This window comes from Candidozyma haemuli (assembly GCF_002926055.2).
Source record: "Candidozyma haemuli strain B11899 chromosome Unknown B_2014730914, whole genome shotgun sequence".
Classification (NCBI taxonomy): Eukaryota; Fungi; Ascomycota; class Pichiomycetes; order Serinales; family Metschnikowiaceae; genus Candidozyma; species Candidozyma haemuli.
The window spans coordinates 1,786,335-1,809,187 of NW_020289902.1; the positions used below are offsets into that span (position 1 = coordinate 1,786,335).

At 46.6% G+C, this 22,853-nt stretch overlaps 10 protein-coding genes across 10 annotated transcripts; 3 read left to right on the forward strand and 7 right to left on the reverse strand. All coding sequences in view use genetic code 12, as the record gives it.

Moving 5' to 3' along the window:
- Window positions 1-1,005, reverse strand: CXQ85_001577 (ribosome biogenesis protein TSR3; the record flags this gene model as incomplete). Its single annotated transcript, XM_025485280.1, has 1 exon — window positions 1-1,005. One exon carries the CDS (start codon window positions 1,003-1,005, stop codon window positions 1-3), a length of 1,005 nt encoding a protein of 334 aa, XP_025340211.1.
- A 449-nt stretch (window positions 1,006-1,454) lies between these two features.
- On the reverse strand, window positions 1,455-2,729 carry RNR21 (ribonucleotide-diphosphate reductase subunit; the record flags this gene model as incomplete). Its single annotated transcript, XM_025485281.1, has 1 exon — window positions 1,455-2,729. The coding sequence occupies one exon, from the start codon at window positions 2,727-2,729 to the stop codon at window positions 1,455-1,457; it is 1,275 nt and encodes a 424-aa protein (XP_025340212.1).
- Window positions 2,730-4,008: 1,279 nt separating this feature from the next.
- CXQ85_001579 (uncharacterized protein) lies at window positions 4,009-6,234 on the reverse strand (the record flags this gene model as incomplete). The annotated part of the gene is made up of 1 exon (XM_025485282.1): window positions 4,009-6,234. One exon carries the CDS (start codon window positions 6,232-6,234, stop codon window positions 4,009-4,011), a length of 2,226 nt encoding a protein of 741 aa, XP_025340213.1.
- A 1,977-nt stretch (window positions 6,235-8,211) lies between these two features.
- HGT20 (Hgt20p) lies at window positions 8,212-9,735 on the forward strand (the record flags this gene model as incomplete). Its single annotated transcript, XM_025485283.1, has 1 exon — window positions 8,212-9,735. One exon carries the CDS (start codon window positions 8,212-8,214, stop codon window positions 9,733-9,735), a length of 1,524 nt encoding a protein of 507 aa, XP_025340214.1.
- Window positions 9,736-9,987: 252 nt separating this feature from the next.
- Window positions 9,988-10,884, forward strand: PLC2 (Plc2p; the record flags this gene model as incomplete). The annotated part of the gene is made up of 1 exon (XM_025485284.1): window positions 9,988-10,884. The coding sequence occupies one exon, from the start codon at window positions 9,988-9,990 to the stop codon at window positions 10,882-10,884; it is 897 nt and encodes a 298-aa protein (XP_025340215.1).
- A 337-nt stretch (window positions 10,885-11,221) lies between these two features.
- SHE9 (She9p) lies at window positions 11,222-12,304 on the forward strand (the record flags this gene model as incomplete). Its single annotated transcript, XM_025485285.1, has 1 exon — window positions 11,222-12,304. The coding sequence occupies one exon, from the start codon at window positions 11,222-11,224 to the stop codon at window positions 12,302-12,304; it is 1,083 nt and encodes a 360-aa protein (XP_025340216.1).
- Window positions 12,305-12,386: 82 nt separating this feature from the next.
- On the reverse strand, window positions 12,387-14,105 carry CXQ85_001583 (nucleobase:cation symporter-2 family protein; the record flags this gene model as incomplete). The annotated part of the gene is made up of 1 exon (XM_025485286.1): window positions 12,387-14,105. One exon carries the CDS (start codon window positions 14,103-14,105, stop codon window positions 12,387-12,389), a length of 1,719 nt encoding a protein of 572 aa, XP_025340217.1.
- A 1,102-nt stretch (window positions 14,106-15,207) lies between these two features.
- On the reverse strand, window positions 15,208-16,452 carry CXQ85_001584 (peptidylprolyl isomerase; the record flags this gene model as incomplete). Its single annotated transcript, XM_025485287.1, has 1 exon — window positions 15,208-16,452. The coding sequence occupies one exon, from the start codon at window positions 16,450-16,452 to the stop codon at window positions 15,208-15,210; it is 1,245 nt and encodes a 414-aa protein (XP_025340218.1).
- Window positions 16,453-16,667: 215 nt separating this feature from the next.
- RPL6 (60S ribosomal protein eL6) lies at window positions 16,668-17,433 on the reverse strand (the record flags this gene model as incomplete). Its single annotated transcript, XM_025485288.1, has 2 exons — window positions 16,668-17,153; window positions 17,422-17,433. The coding sequence occupies 2 exons, from the start codon at window positions 17,431-17,433 to the stop codon at window positions 16,668-16,670; spliced, it is 498 nt and encodes a 165-aa protein (XP_025340219.1).
- Window positions 17,434-18,045: 612 nt separating this feature from the next.
- On the reverse strand, window positions 18,046-22,464 carry CXQ85_001586 (uncharacterized protein; the record flags this gene model as incomplete). Its single annotated transcript, XM_025485289.1, has 1 exon — window positions 18,046-22,464. One exon carries the CDS (start codon window positions 22,462-22,464, stop codon window positions 18,046-18,048), a length of 4,419 nt encoding a protein of 1,472 aa, XP_025340220.1.
- Between the last annotated feature and the right edge of the window lie 389 nt (window positions 22,465-22,853).

Genomic DNA, 22,853 nt, shown 5'->3' on the forward strand with positions numbered 1-22,853 from the left:
TTAGTCCTCTATTTTCAAAGAATTCACACCTTCTCCAGATAAGATCTCCTTCTCGATGACGTTACCGAGCTTATCATACTGAACGTCACTTTCATCAGTCTCTTCGCTTCCGCCTAGACTATCACTGTCGGCATCGCTCTCACTGTCGCTCTCTTCATCTTCGATCAAATTGCCCAACGAATCGTACTTCTCTTTTTTAATGATGTTCCCAAGGTTATCGTACTCGACGTCACTCTGCTCATTCTCTTCCTCTTCTTCCTCGTCAGACTCTCCCTCGCTATCTTGACGATTCACATTGCCCATCATCCAAACGTCTTCAGTGGCACTCTGTTCCTTCCTCTGCTTCACTTCCTCTTCTAGCTTAGTCATCCACTGTTCCTGTGCTTCCTCCACTGACTTCAGATCTGTGCATTTCTGGTAAACCTCTATGAGTTCCTTATTAATATCCAAAAACGTAAGGCCCCACAGGAAATTCTGTAGAAGCTCTTCAGCCCAGTCAATATGTCCCACTATAGCAAAACAAGCTGCAAGCGCCTCAACACAGTTAAGCTTCCATGGCCGGCCATAGTTAACAGTATTGGCAGCCACCAAGTACGGCAAGAGTCTCTCGTGTTTACCTCCAATCTTATTAAAAGGCACTTCATCTAGTCTTGCCCATGAACACTCCACGACAGCTGCTCCAAAGTTTTCCACAATCTCCTTATCATCTGGACAGACCACTCCTTTACCGTTTGGCGAAACCACCACACCTTGGAACTTCTGCCCCACTCTCATGTTTCGTATGTATCCAAGTCTTTCTAGCTTTTTGCCTGAACATCTCTTGGGATCACAGTGGTCAAAGTCCCACATGGCTAGCTTGACAGGGAACTTTGCTTCAGCAGCACTTTTATGGCTGCCTTCTTCCTGTCTGCCTTTTCTGGCATGATGTTGTTTTGACTTGTGGCCGTTAGAAGTTCGACTTCTTGATGCCCTGTCTTCTGACTGCTTGTTTTTGCCTTTTCCCATGGAAGAGTGTGGTTATGGAGACTCGATGAGCCAGTCTATGGTGAACGGGTGTAGACAGGACCAGGAGGGTGGCATACTATGGAGATCAACAGATAAGACAGAGATCTGAAAAATATTAGAAAAATGAATTCTCAGGATGAAGTTTTAAAAATACTATTATCTGTGCTATTCTACTGGCTTTTTCTGCTTTTGGCGACCTCGTCGTTGATGGTACTAGGTATGATGGTACTACCATGGCTGCGAAATACTTAAGATGTACCTATACTACAAAATCACTTTTCATATCGTTGACGTTTATTTTATTAAGAAATGAAGTCGGGCAGCTATGACAAAGCACCCGGGAACCGTATAAAAAATACAAAAAACAAGCAAACAGCAAAAACGCAAACCGAACCCATGCAGTTTTTTTTAATTAAAAATCATTCGTAACAGTAAAAGGAGAGCCGAGTTTAGAAGTCCTCGTCGAAGGTGAAGGTCTTGCTGTTGCTGGTGTTGTCGTTGCTCTTAGCCATGACACCGGCCTTCTGGTAGTCGGAAACTCTCTTCTCGAAGAAGTTGGTCTTACCGGCCAAGGAGATGTTCTCCATGAAGTCAAATGGGTTGGTAACGTTGTAAACCTTCTTGTTGCCCAAAGCGACGAGCAATCTGTCGGCGACGAACTCAACGTACTGGCACATCAAGTTGGCGTTCATACCCAACAAACTGACTGGCAAGGCATCGGTGAAGAACTCCTTCTCGATGGCAACGGCCTCGGTGATGATCTTCTCGACAATGGATTGGTCTGGTCTGTTCTGCAAGTGGGAGAACAACAAGCAGGCAAAGTCGGTATGCAAACCTTCATCACGGCAAATCAACTCGTTGGAGAAAGTAAGACCTGGCATCAAGCCTCTCTTCTTCAACCAGAAGATGGAAGCGAAAGAACCACTGAAGAAGATACCTTCAACGGCAGCGAAAGCAACCAATCTCTCGGCGAACAAAGCGCTGTCGTCAGCGATCCATCTCAAAGCCCAGTCAGCCTTCTTCTTGATACATGGGATGTTCTCAATAGCGTTGAACAAGAAATCGGCCTCCTTAGGGTCCTTGATGTAGGTGTCGATCAACAAAGAGTAGGTCTCGGAGTGGATGTTCTCCATCATGATCTGGAAACCGTAGAAGCACTTGGCCTCTGGGATCTGAACCTCAGCGGAAAAGTTTTCCACCAAGTTCTCGTTGACAATACCGTCAGAGGCAGCGAAGAAAGCGAGAACTCTAGAGATAAAAAATCTCTCGTTCTCGGTCATCTTGTTCCAGTCGCCCATATCCTTAGACAAGTCAATCTCTTCGGCGGTCCAGAAAGAGGCCTCAGCCTTCTTGTACATTTGCCAAACCTCGTGGTACTTGATAGGGAACAAGACGAAACGACGAGTGTTCTCGATCAACAAGGGCTCGTCCTTCTCCTGTTCCTTCAACTTGTGACGCTGAACCTTGTGGCTGGCCAAGAACTCCTCGTGTTCCTTGGTGGCAACCTCGAGCTCCTTAGCGACCTTGGCAACCTCAGCTTCGTCAATCTCCAAAGAGGTGTTGATCTGAGGCTTACCGACCAAAGAGTCGGCGGCACCAGAGCCATCCTTCTGAGCAGCCTCGGCGGCCAACTTGTCAGTCAAGGAAGAGCCCTTAGCGTTAGTCATGTCGAGCGATGAGATCTTACCGGTCAAGCCGTTGGTTGGGGTTTGTTGGATGGACATTATATATTAGTGATTTGAGAAAAAGATGGATCGTGAAGCCCAGGAGGAAAAAACAGCGCACTTATATACTTCTTGGTGTTTTCCGATGCGGCGATGTTTTGGAAGGAGAAGAGGTTTTGTAAGATTCAGCAAACGACAAGAACCACCACACACGTGATGCGCGTGCGCGTCCTACACCGCGCGGTCCATACCATACGCGTCTTCTGTAGCGTCCTCCACCAACACTCCAGATAAAGAGACAACGTAAGCAGTTTTTTAAAATCCAATTATATATTCTTAATCAGTGGCCATTATAGAGTGTTTTTCCTTTTTTCCCAGCTCAATACCTGCCCAATTGGCTGAGTTAACTCACCCCTTCGCCTCCCCCCTCCAGGGCGGCTGGCTCCTCAATACACACCCACTGTTTACCTCAGGGCCCATATAGGAACTCTGAGTATGTCTCGCGTGAAACACGTATCACCCGTAAGACCCGTTTGCTCTGGCAAAACGTAAACAACACGGTCCACGTCTGTTCCGTCTGTTACGAGCCTGCGTCGTCCCGGACGTCGGTTTGGCTCCAGAGAGGATGGAACACAACAAGGGACGGAATGGAAGCGTATGGCGAGTGGCTGGATCCGTGCAGTAGGAGTACCATTAATGGCTGCAAAATGGGTACTTTTCCTTCTGTGTTGATTGTTTCTACGTGGAGGGGCTTTATCTGATCGTGGATGCCTGTGGGGGCTGTAGACTGGTGACTGGCTCGTTTGGCATGGATGGCTGCAAAACACTGACCCACATGCGGTTCGGGTTCACGTCGGTTCACTCGGTACCATGACTGAATATTAGTCAATGGAGAGCAACAACAAACAAAAGCATTAATAATATTATGTATAGGGATCGGAATCGGGTCGTGTATGCTTTGGAGGTTTGGATTTCAACGACATCGGCACGTTTTTCACAGTTGCTCTGTTTGTCGTTTACCGATTTGGACTTATTGTCTTAGATTGGCCATTCCAGCTACTAATGGAAATTCCGCCAGATCTGCTTGGAACTTCCACATGATCGTGTATTGTTATCGTCAGATGTTCTTTGATCCGAAGGAACCTTGCTGGTGGGACAATGTTGGTTGGTGGACCATCTGATGGTAAAGGCCTCCTGTGAGGCTCAGATACTGATTATTCTGATAATATGGAGATCCAACACAATAACCGAATTTCACCGGCTCTACAACAATGGAACATGTAATCTATGATTAACCTAAAGCAAACATATACATAACGCCAGCATACCGCTCGTGAACTCACGAGCTTGCTACCTTTCCACCAAAGTAATTGCTCACTGCGTGCTTGTCATCCATCGGCGTAGGCAAGTCGACAATAGGCTCAAGAGACCTGAGCATTTCGTCTTGCGAACGTGGAGATGGCTCGCCCTGCTTGTACTCGAAGGGACCGCCCAAATACTTGTTATCGTTGAGTTTGAGGGCAGGAGCAATACCACTCAGAGGGCTATGGTTCTGGTTTTGACCCTGGTTTTGACCCTGGTTCTGACCCAAGCTGGTGTCACTCAACAGCAAGTGCCCAATCTCACCACCAAAGCTGTCGCCTTGGTATCCCTGTGAAGCACGGGAAAGGTTGCCTGGTGGTGGACTGGCCACACGGGAATTGGCATGTGGGAACAGAATCTTTGGTGACAACATGCCACCGAGCTGAGCATCCAACTCACTTGTGGGCAGATCACCTTCAACCGAATCGTAAAGGTCGGCTATGTTGCCGAATCCCTTGTATGGCCCATCAGCCTGCTTGCACAGCAAGTACTCCTTAAGACAATTGCGCCACTCCAACTCGGTCCAGTTTTGTATACGAGCAGTATCGAAGTTGGCCTCGATAAGGTCAAAGGCATCTTCTGTGGACAAGTAACCATAGTGAGGCAACGAAGGCAAGCCAAAAAGCATGGAAACAGTATCTTTCTTGTCGCTGTTCAAGTGGTTAGGACGGCCATACAACTTAAAAGCATCGACAATGTGAACAAAGTTTCTAATCATGATCTCAATGGCAGTGACACCAGGGTGTGGGAGAGGCATCAAGTAAATGTAGTTCGTAGACACAAATTTGTTGATGCTCTGCTTCTTGTAGAAGTGGGTGGATGTGTTGCGTGGAGGGGAGCCTGGAGTCAATTGCTCCTTTGTATTTTTAGCTGGAGTAGGCGAGTTCATGAAGAAGGAGTGAGAAGAATTCACGGAAGTACTTCTAGAACGGTTACCAACCTGCTGGCTGGGGCCTGGAGGAGCAACCAAAGAGTTGAGGGAGGTGTTGGAGTTTGATCTGGAGCCAATCTTGGACCCGTTTGGCGTGTTGCTGCCGGACAAGACATTCTTGCCGGAGAACAAATGCTCGTAGTCCTTGTTGACAAACACCTGGCCCTCCAATTTCATGATAGCGTTACTATCAATCATTCTGTGATCTTCTGGATACACATTGTAGACGGCATCTGCATCATTGACGTACAAGATCAATGTTTTCTTGTTGATCTTATCGTTGGTGTAAATCTCCACACGGCCCTTCTTCTTGCCGTCACCAGGAATCACAGCCATGTATGTTTTGATCCATTTAGACGAAACTTGAGGCAAACGCAAGTTACACCACTCGAAACGAGCAAATCTCTTCTTATGCGCCAAAAGGGTAAAGATATCGGAAAGCTCGGGACCCTTCAAGGAAAGCATGACGGCAGTGAATGCCTCGTTCAATGAAGTCTGTTCGAACTTAGCCAAGTGTAAAGCCGCATACCAGTTGAGGAGATCTTGCTGGACATCGAAACGGAACACTTTCTGGTGATTATCGAAATCTTGCAAAATGGTCAAATCGTGGGAGTAGGACGTAGGGTTGTTACCCACCAAGACGCTACAATCTTGGATATTGACGTACTTTGGATTGCTCGAGCCATCGATAAAGAGCGCCAATTCCGTTCCCGTTAGCGTAGCCTCGGCTGGGAGCCATCCGGCGGAACCTTGGTCTTTAAGCCAGAGGGAGCCAGTAATATAAGTACGCAAGCGCTGGGCATTGATTAAATTCACCACCGGCAGCAATTCAGGAGGAAGATCACTGGTTATTGATCTCATACGACGGCGCAAGGATCTGCGTGGCCGAAGCAGTTCAGCATCGAGTGCCAGGTTGGTGTTACTGGACATAGAGAGGACCCTGGAATGTCTCAAGTACGAAGCTGGAGCGAGACGGTCAGAAACCAGGCGTCGGCTGACTGGAGACGAAGGAGACGATGGAAACCCGCCTCCAGCATTACCCTGTGGTGGTGGCGAAGCAGCCATGGAGTTTAAATTGGATGTGTTGAGCCTTGGAGGTCTTAATGGAGAAGAAGGGTCCTTTGGTGGAGGGACGGGTTTCGCCGAAACAGAGACATTTTCTTTCTTCTGGTTGTTTTTCGGTGAAGCAGGAGGAGCAGCTTGTTTTGCCAAAGGCTTGCCCTGGGGCCTTGTGTGTTCTTGTTTGTCGGTCTTCTTTCTGAAGAGAAACATAGCAACTGAAAATATGTGGAAGGCCAAGGGGAAGGCGACAAAAGTGTGGAGTATAAAAGAGCCAAAATGGAGAGCCTGGAGAGCCAAGGACAAGAAAAAGAAGAAAACAGAGAAGTAGCAAAAATCGTTGAAGAAGTACCAAGAGCAAGATATGCGATGGAATGGGAGATGACGACACCATGCCGAAACGGTTTGGTCGGGCCACAATCGGGACAGGCGGCGGTGGATGGGGGCGGGTTTATGCAGGTCGGCAGTAAGCCAAAAAAAAAAAAAAAAAAAAAAAAAAATTGTGGTAAAGCCACCAGTGGCAGCTGACGCAGAGGCAAAGACAGAGGCAGAGCAGACACTGGAAATAGGCCAAGTTGAGAGAGACACTTAAAAAAACTAAGAGAAAACAGGTGTTTCGTGCTGGGATTTACCCCGGGCTACGTTTTTTGCTCCCTTTTTTTGCATTGTTTCACCTTGCCCTCGCCCATTTCTTCTCTAGTTTGCCAATTCGTGGCGCCCAGTCGCTCAAGATTAATTGGCATTTTTGGCGCCAGCGCGGTACATCAAACATTTAGCAGCGGCGCAACTGTACGGCGGCTGGAGCAATACGAAGATGTGGAACAGGAAGAGACGTAGGGAACTAAACAACAAAAGTACAATGGAAACCAGGAAGATCTTGCCCTTGGGCTTTGCCGTTTCTCGTCTTTCTATTGGCCAAAGTCTTGGAAAACCCTGGAGGTCTCGGAAGGTGGTGTTCCGCCAAGGCCGGTGCGGAGCGAAAAACGAGGGAAAACGAGAGAAACGAGGGAAACGAGCAGAGGAAGAGTGAATGGTGGCAGTTCACCACCTCCCAGTGTTTATTGTGATTTACCGGTATTTTTTTTTTCTTTTTTTCTTTTTCTAAACCTTGATCTGCCAATCATACAATTCGTACGCCAAAAATTGGCGTTGTTTTCGTGGGGACACTGCCACCTCCTGGCCTAAGCCTGAAATGTCAAACGAAGTCCACTGGATATAATGGCTGCGAAAAAAAGAGAGAGGCAACCTGCCAAGTGGGAGTACTCCAGAAGAATGAGAACAAGACAAGTCGGCCATGTGCCATTGTTTGGTCTTATCTTTTTTTGAATACGAGAAGTGGTCTATTTTCGTCAGGGGTCAGAAGTAGTCAGGTTTTGGAGACTTTCCATTTCATTCTCTTATTGCGGTTTGCACTTCTTGGTGGCTTCTACTCCAAGCCTGATAAACAGAAAACAACCACAGCCTCTTGACAGAAACCTAAAGACACTCGGGTCTGGCCTTGGAGAACTTTGTCCCACGCACGAAACCCGAAAGACCGCAAGACCGCAAGACCGCAAGATCCCGCTTGTCGGTAAAATAAGTGAAGTGGTTGCTTTTTGAGCAAGTTTGACATGTTGTGGTGGGGCCAGGCAGCAAACTGAGACAGAAAAGAAAAGAGGAAAAAAGGTCAGTTGAGCAAGCAGTGGTTGCTCACGAGAAAAAAAGAGATCCCAGACTTCCCGGAAGGCAGAAAAAATTGGGCAAAGGAACTCCACAAATTGAAATGCCGTACAAAATTAACAAAATGACCTTGTTGGCATTTTCTGCGGGCCTTGGAGGGGACATTCTTTGCTTGGTATTTGTTTTGCTGTAATGCGCAGAGAGTGTAAGAATCTGGGGAGCGTCTTGCTTTCGCTTTGAGTCTTTTTTTTTCGCAGCCATTAAGATAAGACATGGTTGACTGGACAAGAGCTCTAAAACTGGCTCAATCGTTGGATGCTTGGTATTTGAGCCCTGGAGAAATCATGTAGATGTACCCCTGCCTCGTGTGAACACCAGTGCTACTCTGCCCATGGCTCTTTGTCTCCTTATCTCTTATCGCTGCTCTCCTGTACATTTACTGTTAGTAGGCCATCGCCAGATCATGATAACAACTGAAAAAGGCTAAGTTTGGTGGAATTTTTAGTCCACGGTATTTTTCTCCTTGTTGTCATGTCCCACCCCTTGTACCAGGCACATCGGGTCACGCCTGCGCTAGCCTGGGCAACAGGGGTCAACTGCTTTAGCACTATTCAGTTTGGCTTCAACTTGGCAGCCACAAACGCTCCAGCGAAGGTTATAGCATGTAAAAAGCACTTGGAGCTGCCTGGTGGCTATGCAGACTCGTTTTGGGGTCATATGGGCACAGATCAGTGTATTCCAATGTCGTTTAATGATATCGCCTTGATGAGCACCATGTTTACGCTAGGCGGTTTCTTATCGTCAGTGGTCGCTGGATCGCCTTTGGTTTCTTCAGTGGTTGGACGTAAACGGATTCAGATCATCTGCGCTGTGCTATTTTTTTGTGGTTCTACGTTTTTGTGTATCGCCAATACCAGATGGGCTTTCTTGGCTGGTAGAGCGCTCACTGGCTTGGCTCTGGGCGTATCCATAGTGGTGGCTCCAATTATGGTGAATGAGCTTGCGCCTTTCAATCATAGGGGTCTTATGGGGTCTCTATTACAGTTTGGCGTGGCTTTTGGCATTCTAGCGGCGCAGTTGACTGCGCTTTCTTGGAGTAACGACCACCAATGGCGCTGGATATTCGCTTTTGGCGCTGGACTCGCCTTGACGCAGCTTGTACTTCTATTCACCATTACCGAGTCGCCAAAATGGATGATAACCCACCGCGGTAACGTTTCTAAAGCCACGAGAACCCTTCATACATTGCGTTCCGAGGCACGGTCGGTGAACCATGAAATACAGCACTGGAGAGAGATAACCAACAACTCCAAACCTCCAGTAACTGAAGAATCGCCTTTATTAGACTCTGAGGATGACCTTCCATCCACATTTACAACCTTATCGCCTCTGAAATCTAGAAGAGGGTCCATTGACCCCAGCTCGGTCAGCATGTACGAATACGTCACCACCTCCCAATACAAAAAAGAGGTGATTGCCGTGGGCCTTATCATGACAGCCCAGCAGCTCTGTGGAATGAACGCCATCAATTTCTATGGAGTTTCCATCCTCGAAAGCGTCATGCCCTATGGGTTCAATGTGCTTTATATTACACTGAGCATAGCGCTCTGCAATGTCGTGGCCATGCTTGCTGTGTCGCCGTTTATCGATAAAGTCGGTCGTAAACCGCTTCTTATCACTTCCCTAGCCATAATGGGTGTATCTTCATGCTTCATATCCATCGGTATGTTGACCCAACACGGAGTCGTAGCCTCAATTGCATGCTTCACCTTCGTTATAGGCTTCTCCCTAGGCCTTGGCCAAATCCCCATGCTTATGGTGAGCGAACTTTCCAGCCACCAAACGATTGGCGTTGCCCAGTCTTTCGGTACCATGCTTAATTGGGGAGCCAACGTTGCAGTAGCATACGGCTTCCCACAGCTACAATTGCTACTTGACAAGCACGACTTTTTCGTCTTTTTTGGGATCTGTTTTGTCTACATTTTCCTTATCTACTGCTTCGTTCCAGAAACCCAAGGTCGCCTTAACTATGACGATATTTGGACAAGTCTATGACCAACGCAACGTTTGTGTCAGTTTTTTTTTGCACCCAATGACGTATTCCAATTAATTAACCAGATTCCCCTTCACGGCCTCGCGACAGCTCAGCCTCACGAACAATTATTCCCTCAGAGAACAATGCCCTGCACACCAAATGCGCCGGCCTATCATTCTCCCCTTGCTTCGGTGCATACCGTGACATATAAATTGGGAGGACATTCCAGACTGAAATCTCGTTTTTTGCTATACAAACCTTAAAAAGAGAAAATGGTCAACTACAAAACCTGGTTAAAGGATATTAACGATAACACTAAAATTGGTACCCTTTCCATTCCTGGTACCCATAACTCTGCTGCTTGTCATACGGCTTTGCCTAGTGTCCAGTGCCAGGGTGAGTCTGTGACGAAGCAATTGGAGAACGGTGTTCGTTTCTTGGATGTCAGAGTGGGCAAGTACCCATTGAAGTCTGGCGATGATGCTAACGAGTTGACTGTCGTGCACAGCAAGTTCCCTGTGAGAATTCCATTCCCAAAGAAGTTTAGTGACACGTTGGAGGAGGTGATTAAGTTTGTTGACGGTAACAAGTCCGAGACGGTTATCCTTTCGATCAAGCAGGAAGGTACCGGCGAGTGGAACAACGACAAGGATGAGTTTGGTAACGTTTTCTGGGACAAGTACTTCAACCCTAACAAGGATAAGTTCTACAGAGGCAACGACTTGCCTAAGTTGGGCGATGCCAGAGGTAAGATCATTCTTTTCAGACGTTTTGGTGACAACAACCAGGACAGAAAGAAGGAGTTTGGTTTTGATGCCCACACCTGGAAGTACAACTGTACTGAGGACGACAGAGGCACATTTTGCGTCCAGGATTTCTGTGAAATCGAAAAGTCTGACGATGTCACCAAGAAGGTTGACTACGTGAAGAAGTTGGCCACCAAGGCCAGTGAATACAACAAGACCAACAGCGACGGTAAGCTTTTCGTGAACTTCTGCTCTGGTTCCAACTTCTTTGACCGTGATTGCTGGCCTCAGCAGGTGGCCAAGGCCATGGAGGAGCACAAGCTTCAGGACAGTTTTGGCAAGGGCAGTGGTATCATTGTGTTGGACTATGTCGAGTCAAACAACTGGAAGATGGCCAGAGAGTTGATCGACAAGAACTTCTAGACCATTTAGCGGGTCAATTGATGTGCCTTTCAAAACCAGATGTTTCAATTCTTATCTATATACCAAAAAAACATGTATTATATGACTTTCTACACTGGATCTCGTAGCTTTACTCGCCAATCTGGGGTAGTGCGATTTCGGCAGTATATTCGCGTACCTATTCCACCATTTTTCAAATATCACATAGACACTGTTTAGACAACGCTCCTAGGTTATGCTTCTAAGGACACTTCTAAGGGCTCCGAGTTTGACCAGATGTTCCTTACGTTTACCAATTCGCCCCTATTCGTCCAATTTCGATGATTCCAAGCTACGACAGATAATTGAGACCTCCAACATGGGCATAGCCCAGAGGTTAGAGGAAGCCAAGAGGAAAACAGACACCAAACCTGAAAAGAAGGAGCCAAAGACTGAAGAGACCAAGAAGGCTGAGACCGTTTTGCCCAGCGAAGAAACTCCTAGGGAAGCAGCCACTGAAAAACTATCAGTCGAATCACCACAACTGGATATTCAGAACTTACCATCACAGAAGGAGAAGCTTAGAAGCGAGTTCTCCAAGAAGCTTGAACTACACATGGAGAACCTACAAGAGGCGATATTTAGAGCCACCAGGGCACTCAATGACGTTACAGGGTACCTGGGTATAGAGAAGTTGAAGAAATCTGTGGATCTGTTAGAAGCTGAGCTCAAGAAACAGAAACAAACAGTGAAAGATTGTAAGGTTAGGTACCTGGAGGCAATTCAAAAGCGTTCAGATTCACAAAAAGAAATCAACGAGCTTTTGACCAGGAAACACAACTGGAGCCCAGTGGATGTGGAGAGATTCACGGAACTTTACAGAAACGACCACACAAACCAACAAGAGGAATCGCAAGCGGAACAGGAGTTGGCCGATGCGGAGCTGGCAGTTGACTCTGTTCAAAATAAGCTCACGCAGCTGATTTTGACGAGGTATCATGAGGAGCAAATCTGGAGTGACAAGATCAGACAGGCGCTGACGTGGGGAACTTGGATTATCATGGGCGTCAACGTTCTTTTATTCACAGTTGCTACATTCCTTGTAGAGCCATGGAAACGTCGGAGACTTGTCAATGCATTTGATGCTCAGGTTCAACAAAAGATGGATCTGTTTGCTAATGATATGAGAGCTCTTGCTGGTGCTCCACCCGTGCAAAAGCAATTACCAATAGAAAATGCAGTTCAAGGAGAAGGGGAACAACACACTATTGCATTTTCAGGAATCTCCTCATGGGAGCAGTTCAAGAATTGGCTAAACACGAATTATGAGGCGGTCAAAAATACGAGTTCTACGTTTTCTTTTGGTCACCAAGATTTTACCATTTATTCAGCTATCATTCTTGGACTAGGCTCTCTCCTAGGAAGTGCATTCACTCTCCTTTTTAGAGCATACATTAAATAAAATCTAAACGGACATCACTCATTCACTTTTTTTCATTTCATTTTTATCATTTCAGTTGTTCATTCATCAATCATATTCATCATTACTTGTTCACTTGGCTCGAGCTCAGGTTGGCTCCGTCTGCCTCGGCCTTGCTGTTGACAAATACCTGTTCTCTGGACTTGTATACTTCCAAAGCTTCCTGAGTGGCAGAGCCAACAGTCTCCAACACCACCTCATTGATTTCCTCCATCTCGTCATCCACCTGTGGAATCAACAAGTTAAGAAGAAGACCAATGAATCCAGTGATGGCAAAACCAGTTTCCATCACCAAGGTAATAGCGTCAAAGAAACCCATCAACGCAGTGTTGTCACCAGAGTATGTGAAAATATTGTCAAACCAGTTAGGCACCAACACAGAGCCAATACCAGGCACCAAAGCTGCAGTCAAGACGAAACGATCTCTTCTGGTGAACTCTGTTGTGGAGATAATCTTAATTCCAGAAACAGTCACAGAAGAAAACAAGAAACATGTCATACCTCCCAAGACAGTGCTAGGAATAGAAACAATGGCAGCAGCAAATTTGGCAAAGATTCCCATGACAACAAGGAAGAAAGCACACCAGTAACCGACCTTCCTGTTGGCACATTTAGTCACAGAAATAACACCGTTATTCTGAGCAAAAGTAGACACTGGGGTCATGGTCATGAGACCGGATATCACCGAGTTGACACCATCCGCAAGGATCCCGCCTTGGATTCTGGACTCGTACATGTCGCCCAGGACTTCTAATCTAGAAACATCACAAGTGGCTGTGATGTCACCAATGGCCTCCATAATAAGCACAATGTACCCAGCAAAGAAGGGCAACACAGCGGGGCCATAAACCTCAAGCTTAAATGTGTGCACCCAAGGGAAAGTGGCAACTGGGGCACTGTCGATATTGTCTGAGGAGAAGTATCCACAAGCGGCAGCAACAATACAGCCCATGAGCAAACCAACGATAACAGCACAAGACTTCATGATTGGAGAGCCAAATCTTTCTGAAAGCACGATGGTGATATAAACCAAAAAGCCCAAACCAGCAAATTCCGCTGAGCCCCAAGGTAATGGTTTAGCAGTGCCACACATTTCTCCCACACAGTTAGTACCGCCCATCCAGTTTTGGAAACCGGTTTCAACAAGATGGACACCAATAAGAAGCACCACTGGGCCTGTGACGATAGGTGGGAACACTTTTTGCAAAACGTTGGAAGGTGCAAAAGACAAGATGATTTCAAATAATGCACAAACGGTACCTGTAGCGATAATACGGCCATATCCATCAGGACAAGCCAATTTTTCGTCGCCATCCATAGGACAAAAACCGTTCTTATACATCAAAGGCATGGCTTTTGTACAAATGGTGATGGTTGCAAAAGACGTACCGACGACCGAAAGCAAGCCTGTACCAATATAATAAGGCGTTTTATAGATATGGAACCGTGTGATTTGAATACACGACAAAAGACCCGCCACAATCAAAGACGTAGAAATAAGGTATTCCCTAATTTCGTTACTCAAGTTAGCAGCTGTGGAAATCAACATGGGAGGCGTAATCACACCTGCAAGCATCGCCAACGAGTGCTGGAAACCCAAAATCATACCCAAAACAATGGGCATACTAGAATTAAGGCCAAAAAACGGCTGTGTCTTTGGTTGGCCCTTTTTGAATGGCACATCTGGAATGAAAAGGTAGCCATAGTCGTAGTCTCCAAGAAGACCTTCACGCGTGGTCCATTTGCGCCAAAAGCGCTTAGCTAAAGTGGATAATTTGCCCATGAGATGATGAATAATAGTAAAAAAAAACCAGGATTTACGGTGGGAATGGCGGTGTTTAAATGGTTGCAAAACCTGGCCATGCACGGCGTGTGTGGACCCTGGCGATACTGCAGATCTGAGGATTGTTGTTCAGCATCCAGAAAGCCAGTACCAGAGAACTGAGGGTCAAAAACGAGGGGACCGGAGAAGCCCGTGGGTGCCTCATGAGGAGGCAAAAAGCAAAAGCAGAAGCAAAAGCAAAAAAACCAGGAAAAGTCGGGGCTCGAAGGTCTAGAGACGTTGTGAATGACTAAACCTTGATAAGCAAACGGGAAGTCCATTTCCACTCTTTCTCTCTCTCACTATAGGTCCTGACAATCTTTGGCCAGCGTTTCGCAGCCAAATGCGGACCAATGTGGGACAACGATCCGAGCTGCTTTGGAAATGTGAATGTGAAGAAGGCCCCGATCGTCCAGCGAAGGATCTCAAGGTGAACACTTGTTTTTTTGTTGTTCAATAATTTCGTAGACACCTTTGTTTCGTAGTCTTCTACTTGTTTCATGTAACCTAATCTTGCTAGTTCACCGCGACTAGCGGCTCCAGAGATCCTCCAGCCAGAGATCCTCCAGCCAGAGATCCTCCAGCCAGGGACCCTCTGACTTTGCCCCACACAGCCGTTGCATCTGCGTTGCTTGCACTTTGGTTACGTTGACTTGCATTTTTGTTATCGTTGAACGGCGCTAAAGCCTCTGTTCAGGTTTGGGTGGGATCGGTGGTTTCCATAATTAGGCACCTTCGACTTCTGGCCCTTTCGCAGCCACTGCCTCAGTGATAACCTTTAAGCTTTGTGCACTGGAGGACATGGATCCTTGGGTAAACGGATGCACGTTTGGTGCCTTCAAACCTTCCAGATTTTCCCATCAAGTTTTGTTTTGGTCGTTTCGTCACTGAAACTGCCTGGAGTTCACCGAAGCTTGTCCCCTCCTCGGTTGTCTCCTCGGTCCCTCCACTTGTGGTGTATCTACGGAATAATTGGCTGCGAAACTGGCTTGTACCCCTCTGGCCTACTTCTAACCCACTACAATGCTGCCTAAACGATTCATCTGTGACCTATGTACGTCGCCTATTTGAGCGATACCAACTTGATGTCAAAGGTCAATTCGGAGTTGGCCGGGATTCCTGGCAACTTCTGCGAGCCGTAAGCCATCTTTGGAGGGATAACCACTCTTCTTTCTCCTCCCACGGCCATACCGGCAACACCCAAGTCGAAGCCCTTGATGCACTCGCCCTTGCCCAAGTTGAACACAAATGGCTTGCCCGAGGTGTTCTTGTCAAACACCTTGCCGTCCTTCAACTTACCAATGTATCTGATACCGACCTTGTTACCTGACTTGGCTGAAGCTCCGCTGCCGGTTTTCCTGTCCTCGGTGATCACACCGCCCAACAACGTCTTGGTAGGGTATTTTTTGTCTTTTTTGTCCTTGGACTCTTCCTCTTTCTTCTCCTCCTTCTTACCCTTCTTGTCCTTCTTAGATGGTGTAGGACCTTGCTCCAATTCCTTGGTGAACTGCACCTTCTTCTCCTCCTTAGCAGCCTTCTTGTCCTTCTTGCTCTTCTTAGCTGGCTGTGGCTCTTCCTCAGCAGCTCTCTTCTTGGAGCTGTCTTCCTCGACCAACTCCTGGATCTTACCTTCGACGTCAGACTCGTCTTCCAAGGCCTCGAGGTCCATCAACTCATCCTCATCTGGGGTCAAGTTGTATCCATCCTCGTCAAAGTATTCCTCCTCAAGCTCATCGGAGTCATAGTCGTCCTCCTCGTCGTCAGCTGGGTGCTCGACGTAGTTACCGCTGAGGTGGACTGGGTAAGAACCAGTGACAACAAAGTGAACCTCTTCGTTTGGAGAGATGGTGAAGTCAAGAGTCTGCTGGAACTGGACCTTTGGAGAAAGAGTACAAAGAACGAACTCCTCAACCTCGTCGTCAAGGTCTTCGTCGTCCTCGTCATCCTCATCGTCATCCTCCTCTTCCTCTTCTTCCTCTTCCTTCTTCTCTTCCTTCTTGCCCTTCTTCTCCTTCTTGCCCTTCTTTGGCTTCTCCTCCTCTTCTTCCTCTTCGCTCACGTCCAATTCATCCTCTTCATCGTCTTCGTCATCCTCAGCCTCAAGGTCCAAAAGATCATCCTCATCGAAAGGCATGGCTCTCTTCAAGACTCTCAAGGTAGAAGGCTCCTCCTTGTCATCGGCAGCCTCTGGGTCAACAGCAGCCATGGTTATTCTCACAGTGACTGGGAAGTCTTCCTGCAAGGCAGGCTGTGGGTTGAAAGGCTCAAGGGCCAAGTTGTAAGTGCTAATAGGGAGCAAAGAAGCCATTGGTGGTTGAGTATAATGGGATAATAGTGAAGAAAGATGCGCTTGAGATGCGACCCGATGAGCTGAAAAGTTTGTGCACTCCATGTGGTCCAAGGCTGGTCAAACAAAGACCACCAATACTAACAACGTACAAATATTCTGCTACTGATTAATTTCTCTTTCATTTACTGTATTAAATATACAAATTCTTGAAGCACGTCATGAGAGGGGGACGCTTAGAACTTCAACAAGTGTGGCTTGTCACCGGTCTTCAAAGAGAAGGAGGAGGCCAAGTACTGTTTCAACAATGGGGTTTTCTTGATTTCGGACAACAAAGCAGAGTCGACGGTCTTCTGGTCGGCGATCTTCTCAGCCTTGATTTCTTTCTTTGGTTGTTCTTCGTTGAAGAAGTCAGCTTCGGACTTCTTGGACTTTGGAGTTTGCTCTCTGGCAAAGTACTTAACGTCGTACTTGGAAACGTCAACGGAGGAGACGTCAACCTTGGTGGAGGTGGCGATCACGTAACGAGAGTTGACTCTTCTCAATGGCACACCGTTAACCTTGAATGGACCGGTGACCAACAAGGTGTTGTCCTCCAAGTGCTTCAAGTACACGACTCTCTTACCTCTGAATCTACCGGCAAGGAGAATCAAGACGGTACCTGGGGTGATGGAAGCACGCAACTTGTGAGGACGCTGGGTCTTTCTAGCGGTCTTTGGTGTCTGTAATGTTAGTATAAATGAACAAGTAACGGGTAGAAGCAACTTGTGAAGACAATAACAGGAGAGGATTTGGAAGGCGTTGGAAGCTAGGATACTTTGATCCTCTTCCCTTTCATGGGTTTCTCGAATCTGGTGGCCTCGATGCACTGGCCATGGAGTTATCATCACTCAAACTTGGAATATCATAACAGGGGACTGGAATTTGCTGGATTTGGATTTCGTCTGTATTCTTCTTCACATTCGTTGTCGTTTTGTATTCTTAACATACGGTCTGGCTCATTATGTCAGGTTCTTGATAGAATGAATTAGTCTACGACCTTTTTTTTTTTCTTAACCAAGGTAGGGTCGCAAAATTTCTCACGATTTTTTTCGGTGCGAGTGTGCAGACAGATGCTCTACTGTTTGGTCACAGGGTGCACGGGTTTCCCTCCATAAGACGAAGCAGTCACACCCCGTCACGTGTGTTCTTTGACTGGCCATGGCCCCAACCCAAATATGCCATGGTCAGGATGGGTACGATATATTTTGGTGACTTTAGGAAAGGGCGATTGGAATGAATTTATGTGAGCTGTTCTCTATACTAGTCCTTTATTTGGGCTACGATTGTGGATCTTTGTTGTTGGTGGTTCTCTAACTAAGCCAACTAGACTTGCTAGAGGTATGAGGCTGCCCACTTAAATCTGGACAAAGGGTGCTCAACTTTTCTTTTAAATTCCTTGTAGTTTATTCAATCTCTTTAATTCTTCTTGAAATGCCTCTTTAGCTACTCTCAGTGACACTCGTAGTTTACGGCTTGTTGGCTGCCTTTACTTGTATTTCGCAGCCAATGTACTACACTCTATCAGTAGATAAATTCTTATTGATACATTTACAATTATAAAACTAGTTAACATTAGTTGTTGGAGAAGTAAGACAAGAAAATCGTCAAGCTTCCGTCTCCAATAGGAAGCGTGAGTGAGTCGTTGTTGTCCAAATGGTCTGAAAGAACAAGCTCGGCGCTTCCGAGAACCTGGCTTCTGCCAAAAGTCTTGTGCTCTCTCACGATAAAAGACATGTTACCATCAGGTGGCGACTTGAAAGTGAAGGTCTCATTCCACTTGTAGTGATTCAGGCTGCCCCTGGCTGATCTGGTCTTGTAGATATCCTTGGTTTTGACTGGTGTTGTCAAGTTGACCTTGACGTCCAATGCGGAAACACCGAATCCCTGGGCAGCCACAATGTTCACTCTACCTGGGATGCCGTTAGGGCCCATGGCAGAAGAGTTCATCGTGCTTATGTCTGTAGCCTCACTAGTAGTTCTCTGGTGATGACTCTCAAAGTCGCCAGGACGCTGTGGAGGAGGCAAGAGGTTTGGATCAAGGTTAGGACGGGCGCCTTCAACAGAAGGTGGTCTGGCATTCTCCAACTGTTCATCCTCTCCAGGTGCACCTTGTGTGTTCTTCTGTTTGTCTGGATCCTCTTCCTCTTCGTCTGAACCGCCTGAGACTTCACCGCCGAGTAACTCGTTTCCTTCCTCTTCATCTTCGTCTTCCTCGTCCAATTCTTCTTCGTCCTTTGCTTCACGTTCGCTGGGTGCTCCATATTCACTTGGTGCTCCACGTTCACTTGGTGCTCCACGTTCACTTGGTGCTCCACGTTCGCTACGAGGACCACGCATACTTTCAGCACCACCATTCTGGGAGCGTTCGTCAATCTCGCCGCTCCTCTTCTTGCTCTTACCCAAGCCCTTAAGGAAGCTTCCACCCTTACTAAGGTTGTCAGAAACAAGTCCCACACCACTGCCAACGGTGTTAGTTGCAAGGCCTGCAACACCTCCGACAAGTTTCAATGGAACGCCCTTAACATCACTCAAATCGATTGGCAAGCCAGACTTGTTACCGAGAGGTGGTCTCACGTATTGAGGCTTGAACGTCAATCTCAAATTGATGATACCCTGGGTGTCAAGTTGGACCTTGAATTGGGTAAAATCATTAGGTTCGATAGCTGCAACGTCAATGACAGCAGTACCCAATAATTCATCGTCGTTTGTCAAGTCCCAATCGTAGACCTCCAACATAAGTGGCTGTCTAGATCTTGAAAGAATAGGGAATTCAAAGGCCTCGTTCCATACTGGGTCCAAAGTTCTTCTCTTCTTATCGGTTCTGAAAATCTCAACACCCTCCAACTTAATGACACACAACGGATCTGACTTACCGTTACTGTCGACAGACATCAATCCTTCGGCACCCAAGACTTCGAGCTTGACAATACCAACATCCAAAACAGTGTCCAATGGCGCCAATTTGACAGCAGATGGGATGAATTCTGCACGAATCTTCAAGGTGTTCTTTTCGTCGATTTTGATCGTCATAGGGTGCTTGTTCGCATGCTTGAAGAGCTCAATGGTGTCAAATCTCTTCTCGGCGATGATATCCTTCTTATTCTCCACCACGTACTTCTTAGCTATTCTGAAGATCGTAAGGGAGTTTGGCAAATCTCTGATGAAAGCATCAACGTTGATTGGTGATTCCAAAACCTTTCCCTCGGCTCTGTGACTGATACTCGAAGAGAAAGCATGATCATCGAACAAAGTATGGACTAAACAGCCGGATTGCTTGAAGTTACCCTCGAGAATGTGGAGCATCAACACACCAGTTCTATACTTAACTGCCTTTTCCAATGGCAATTCAATCTTCTCAGGCTCTGGAAGAGTGTCATCTTGCATTTCAATCCATTCGTACATGTCAGGGTTCTCCTCGTACTCTTTCTGATCATCTTCCATCTTCTTCTTCTCTGCTTCCTGTTTCTTTCTCTTAATTTCTAAGAATTCTTCCATGTGATCCAACTGAGAAATTGTGTAGACGGGCAATGTTGGAACGAATGCCACAGAGTAGTACAAGGTACCATGAGTTTCGTCACCGTACAAGACAGGCTGCTCGATAATCTCCTCGGAGCCATCATAAGCAAGGAAGTAACCATCTTTATTCTTCTTCAAGAAATCATCGACCGTGACAGCACAAGAACCCAATGGTCTATCCTTACCCTCAGACTCGGCATCGAAAATTTCGAGCAAAACATGCTGGAAAGGATTTGCAACAGGAAGGAAGAATACTTGGTTCCAATGAGGGTCCAGTGTGTTGGCAATCGTCGCTGTTCTACCCTTTGGCTTACCGTTTTGTGAAACTCTGACGTAAGGGTCAACATCACCAACTTCTTCGAGATTAACCAAACCCTTGGCATTTCTGATCTGTAATCTGAAACCACCAATGGCTGGTTCTTCGAAGAACAGAATGGATTCGTCGCCCAATGGCAAAGCGGACCATTTGACAGCAATCTTAAACTTGGTAGATGGACCACCATGTCTCATTGGAGGAGCAGAGATCCACAGCTGGCCTCTCGATGATTCGAAAATTAAGTCTTGCAAGTTAGTGTCCAATCTAGCCACAGTCTGGTCCTCGACGGAGTCCTTCACAATAATTTGAATACGAGTTTGCGATTGTTGAGTGATAAGAGACTCGAATGTGAGACCCCAAGATGGTTCATTAATTTGTCTCAACTTTCTGGTCGTATCCACATAGTCGTCGTTCACGTAAACCTCAGCATAAGGATTCAATAATCCAACAACCGATTTGGAGATATCCAAGTCGTAGGCGCCGTGAAGGGAGAACTTCATGATACCAATCTCGCAATCAATGTTCTCTTCCTTCGAGCCATCTTCCAAAACAAAGTTCTCCAATACGTGGCTCCACTTAAGGTCAAAATTGATCTTACCAACAATTCTGCCACCATCAGTAATGTTCTTTGTCTGGTCTTTGAGTTCAGCATCTTGCAACAAATCAGCCATGTTAAAGTCAACCCTACCGATAGAAATATCTTCAGGCTTCGATGGAACGTATGAGAACACGTTAAAAGTCAATAGGTTTCCTTCCAAGCTATTGATAAGCAAATGCTTCGTCTCCAAGAACACTGCATTTCTGGTGTCCTTCTTAACCTTGGTACGTTCGTCAATGTCAGGGCCACCGGATACAGTCAATTGAACATATGGGTTACATTCTTTGCCAGAAAGATCATTACTCTTAATGTCAAAAACACGTTTGATGTTCACAGTAAGTAAACCAATGGAATCATTCGATTGTTGGGACATGATTTCCTCAACGTCAATATCAAGCGAGTTAGGAGCGTACAACATTGGTCTCATGGTAGAGTGGATGATGTTGTTAACGAAAGTGGACAAACCAGGGATGAAAGACATAATGTCAAGACCCAAGGTATCACCACCAACAGGCTTCAAGGCGTAGTCAATAGTAGGGGGTTCGAGGAATTGCACAGACAATATCTTCACATGGGGGAAATTGTCACTCAACTTCAATTTGATCTTCATTCTACCAGTGAAAGACATGTCTTCGACCAAGATTGGAAGAGACTTGGTGATGAAAGCCTTACCAATGGTAACACCCAAAGCGACCTTTGGGTTGATCTTCTTCTTGATCTCGTTCTTAGTCATATCATCGGTATCGTTAGGAGCAAAGGAGAAAGCCCAGTCCATTTCAATGTGGTCCCTACCCTTTCTGGTGTAAGACTTGATCGAGTCGACTCTTGGGGCTTTAGAACCCAAGGTGAATTCGTCCAAGGAAACAGCCTCAATACCAAAACCAGGGGCCTGATCCTTAAGAATCTCATTGGCCTGGTACAAGACCATTTCAGACAAGGCAGGCATGTAAATGACCCAAAACTTAGACAAAAACAGATTCATCCATTCCATAGTTTCTTCTTCGTTTTCCAAACGATTGCGGGCGTCAATACGTGCCATATCATCACGAATGTCTCTGTTGAAACGACGGAACTCAGCACGGTAAACAGACGCAGCAGCCAAAAGAATAACACCAAGCATCAAGATACTGAAACCCCAGTAGGCGAAGAACCACGAGAAGAAAGAGATACCCAAGATCATGACGGTGTTATAGTACCAATCAGAGTACAAATGGTCCATGACGTAGTTTTCCACGGCCTTGACAGTATTCAAGGCATCCTTCTTATCTTCAGAAGTGTCGTCGGAATCCCATCCACCAATCTTTCTCCATGGGAACGAAGGTTTCTTATCCAGTGGGCGTTCTTCACTTTCTTGTTCCTTGTTCTCCTTTTCATTCTCGTCATCAGGAGCAGCACCATCGTAGGGCCCCTTTATCTCAGTCTGGTTTGCTCTGGCCTCCCTGTTTTTTTGTTCAACATCAACAGGATCACCACTGCTGCCGTTCCTCGCCGTAACAGGCGAGGGCGAGGGCGACTTTGACTTTTTCTTGCTTGTTAGTGGATTATGAAGGCCAATTGGCATGGTAGAGGAAAAAGAAAAGGTAACGTACTTCAGACATCCAGGATTTCGGAATGATGTATATACGATGTAGTAGGCAATTGAGGAATGGCTAATCTTGAGTCGCAGCCGCAGACTGGGACATTTTTGGAAAAGGCCCCAAGCGGCCCAGTGTGCAGGCCGGGGGCCTGGCGAACGCCCCGCGGCACAGCGAAAGAAGCTTCAATTGCAGAAAAAGGAGCACCACGGACGAACGTCAGTGTGAACCCTGAGAGACAAAGGAAGAGAGAATAAAGAAAATCTTAAACTGGGAGAGAGACTTTTGGAATACTCGTCTCTGATTGGTCAAGCACCGTTCTGACTCCTCCCACTCGTCATGACTTCCCTCGGTGTGTCGCTTTGTTTTGCATTTC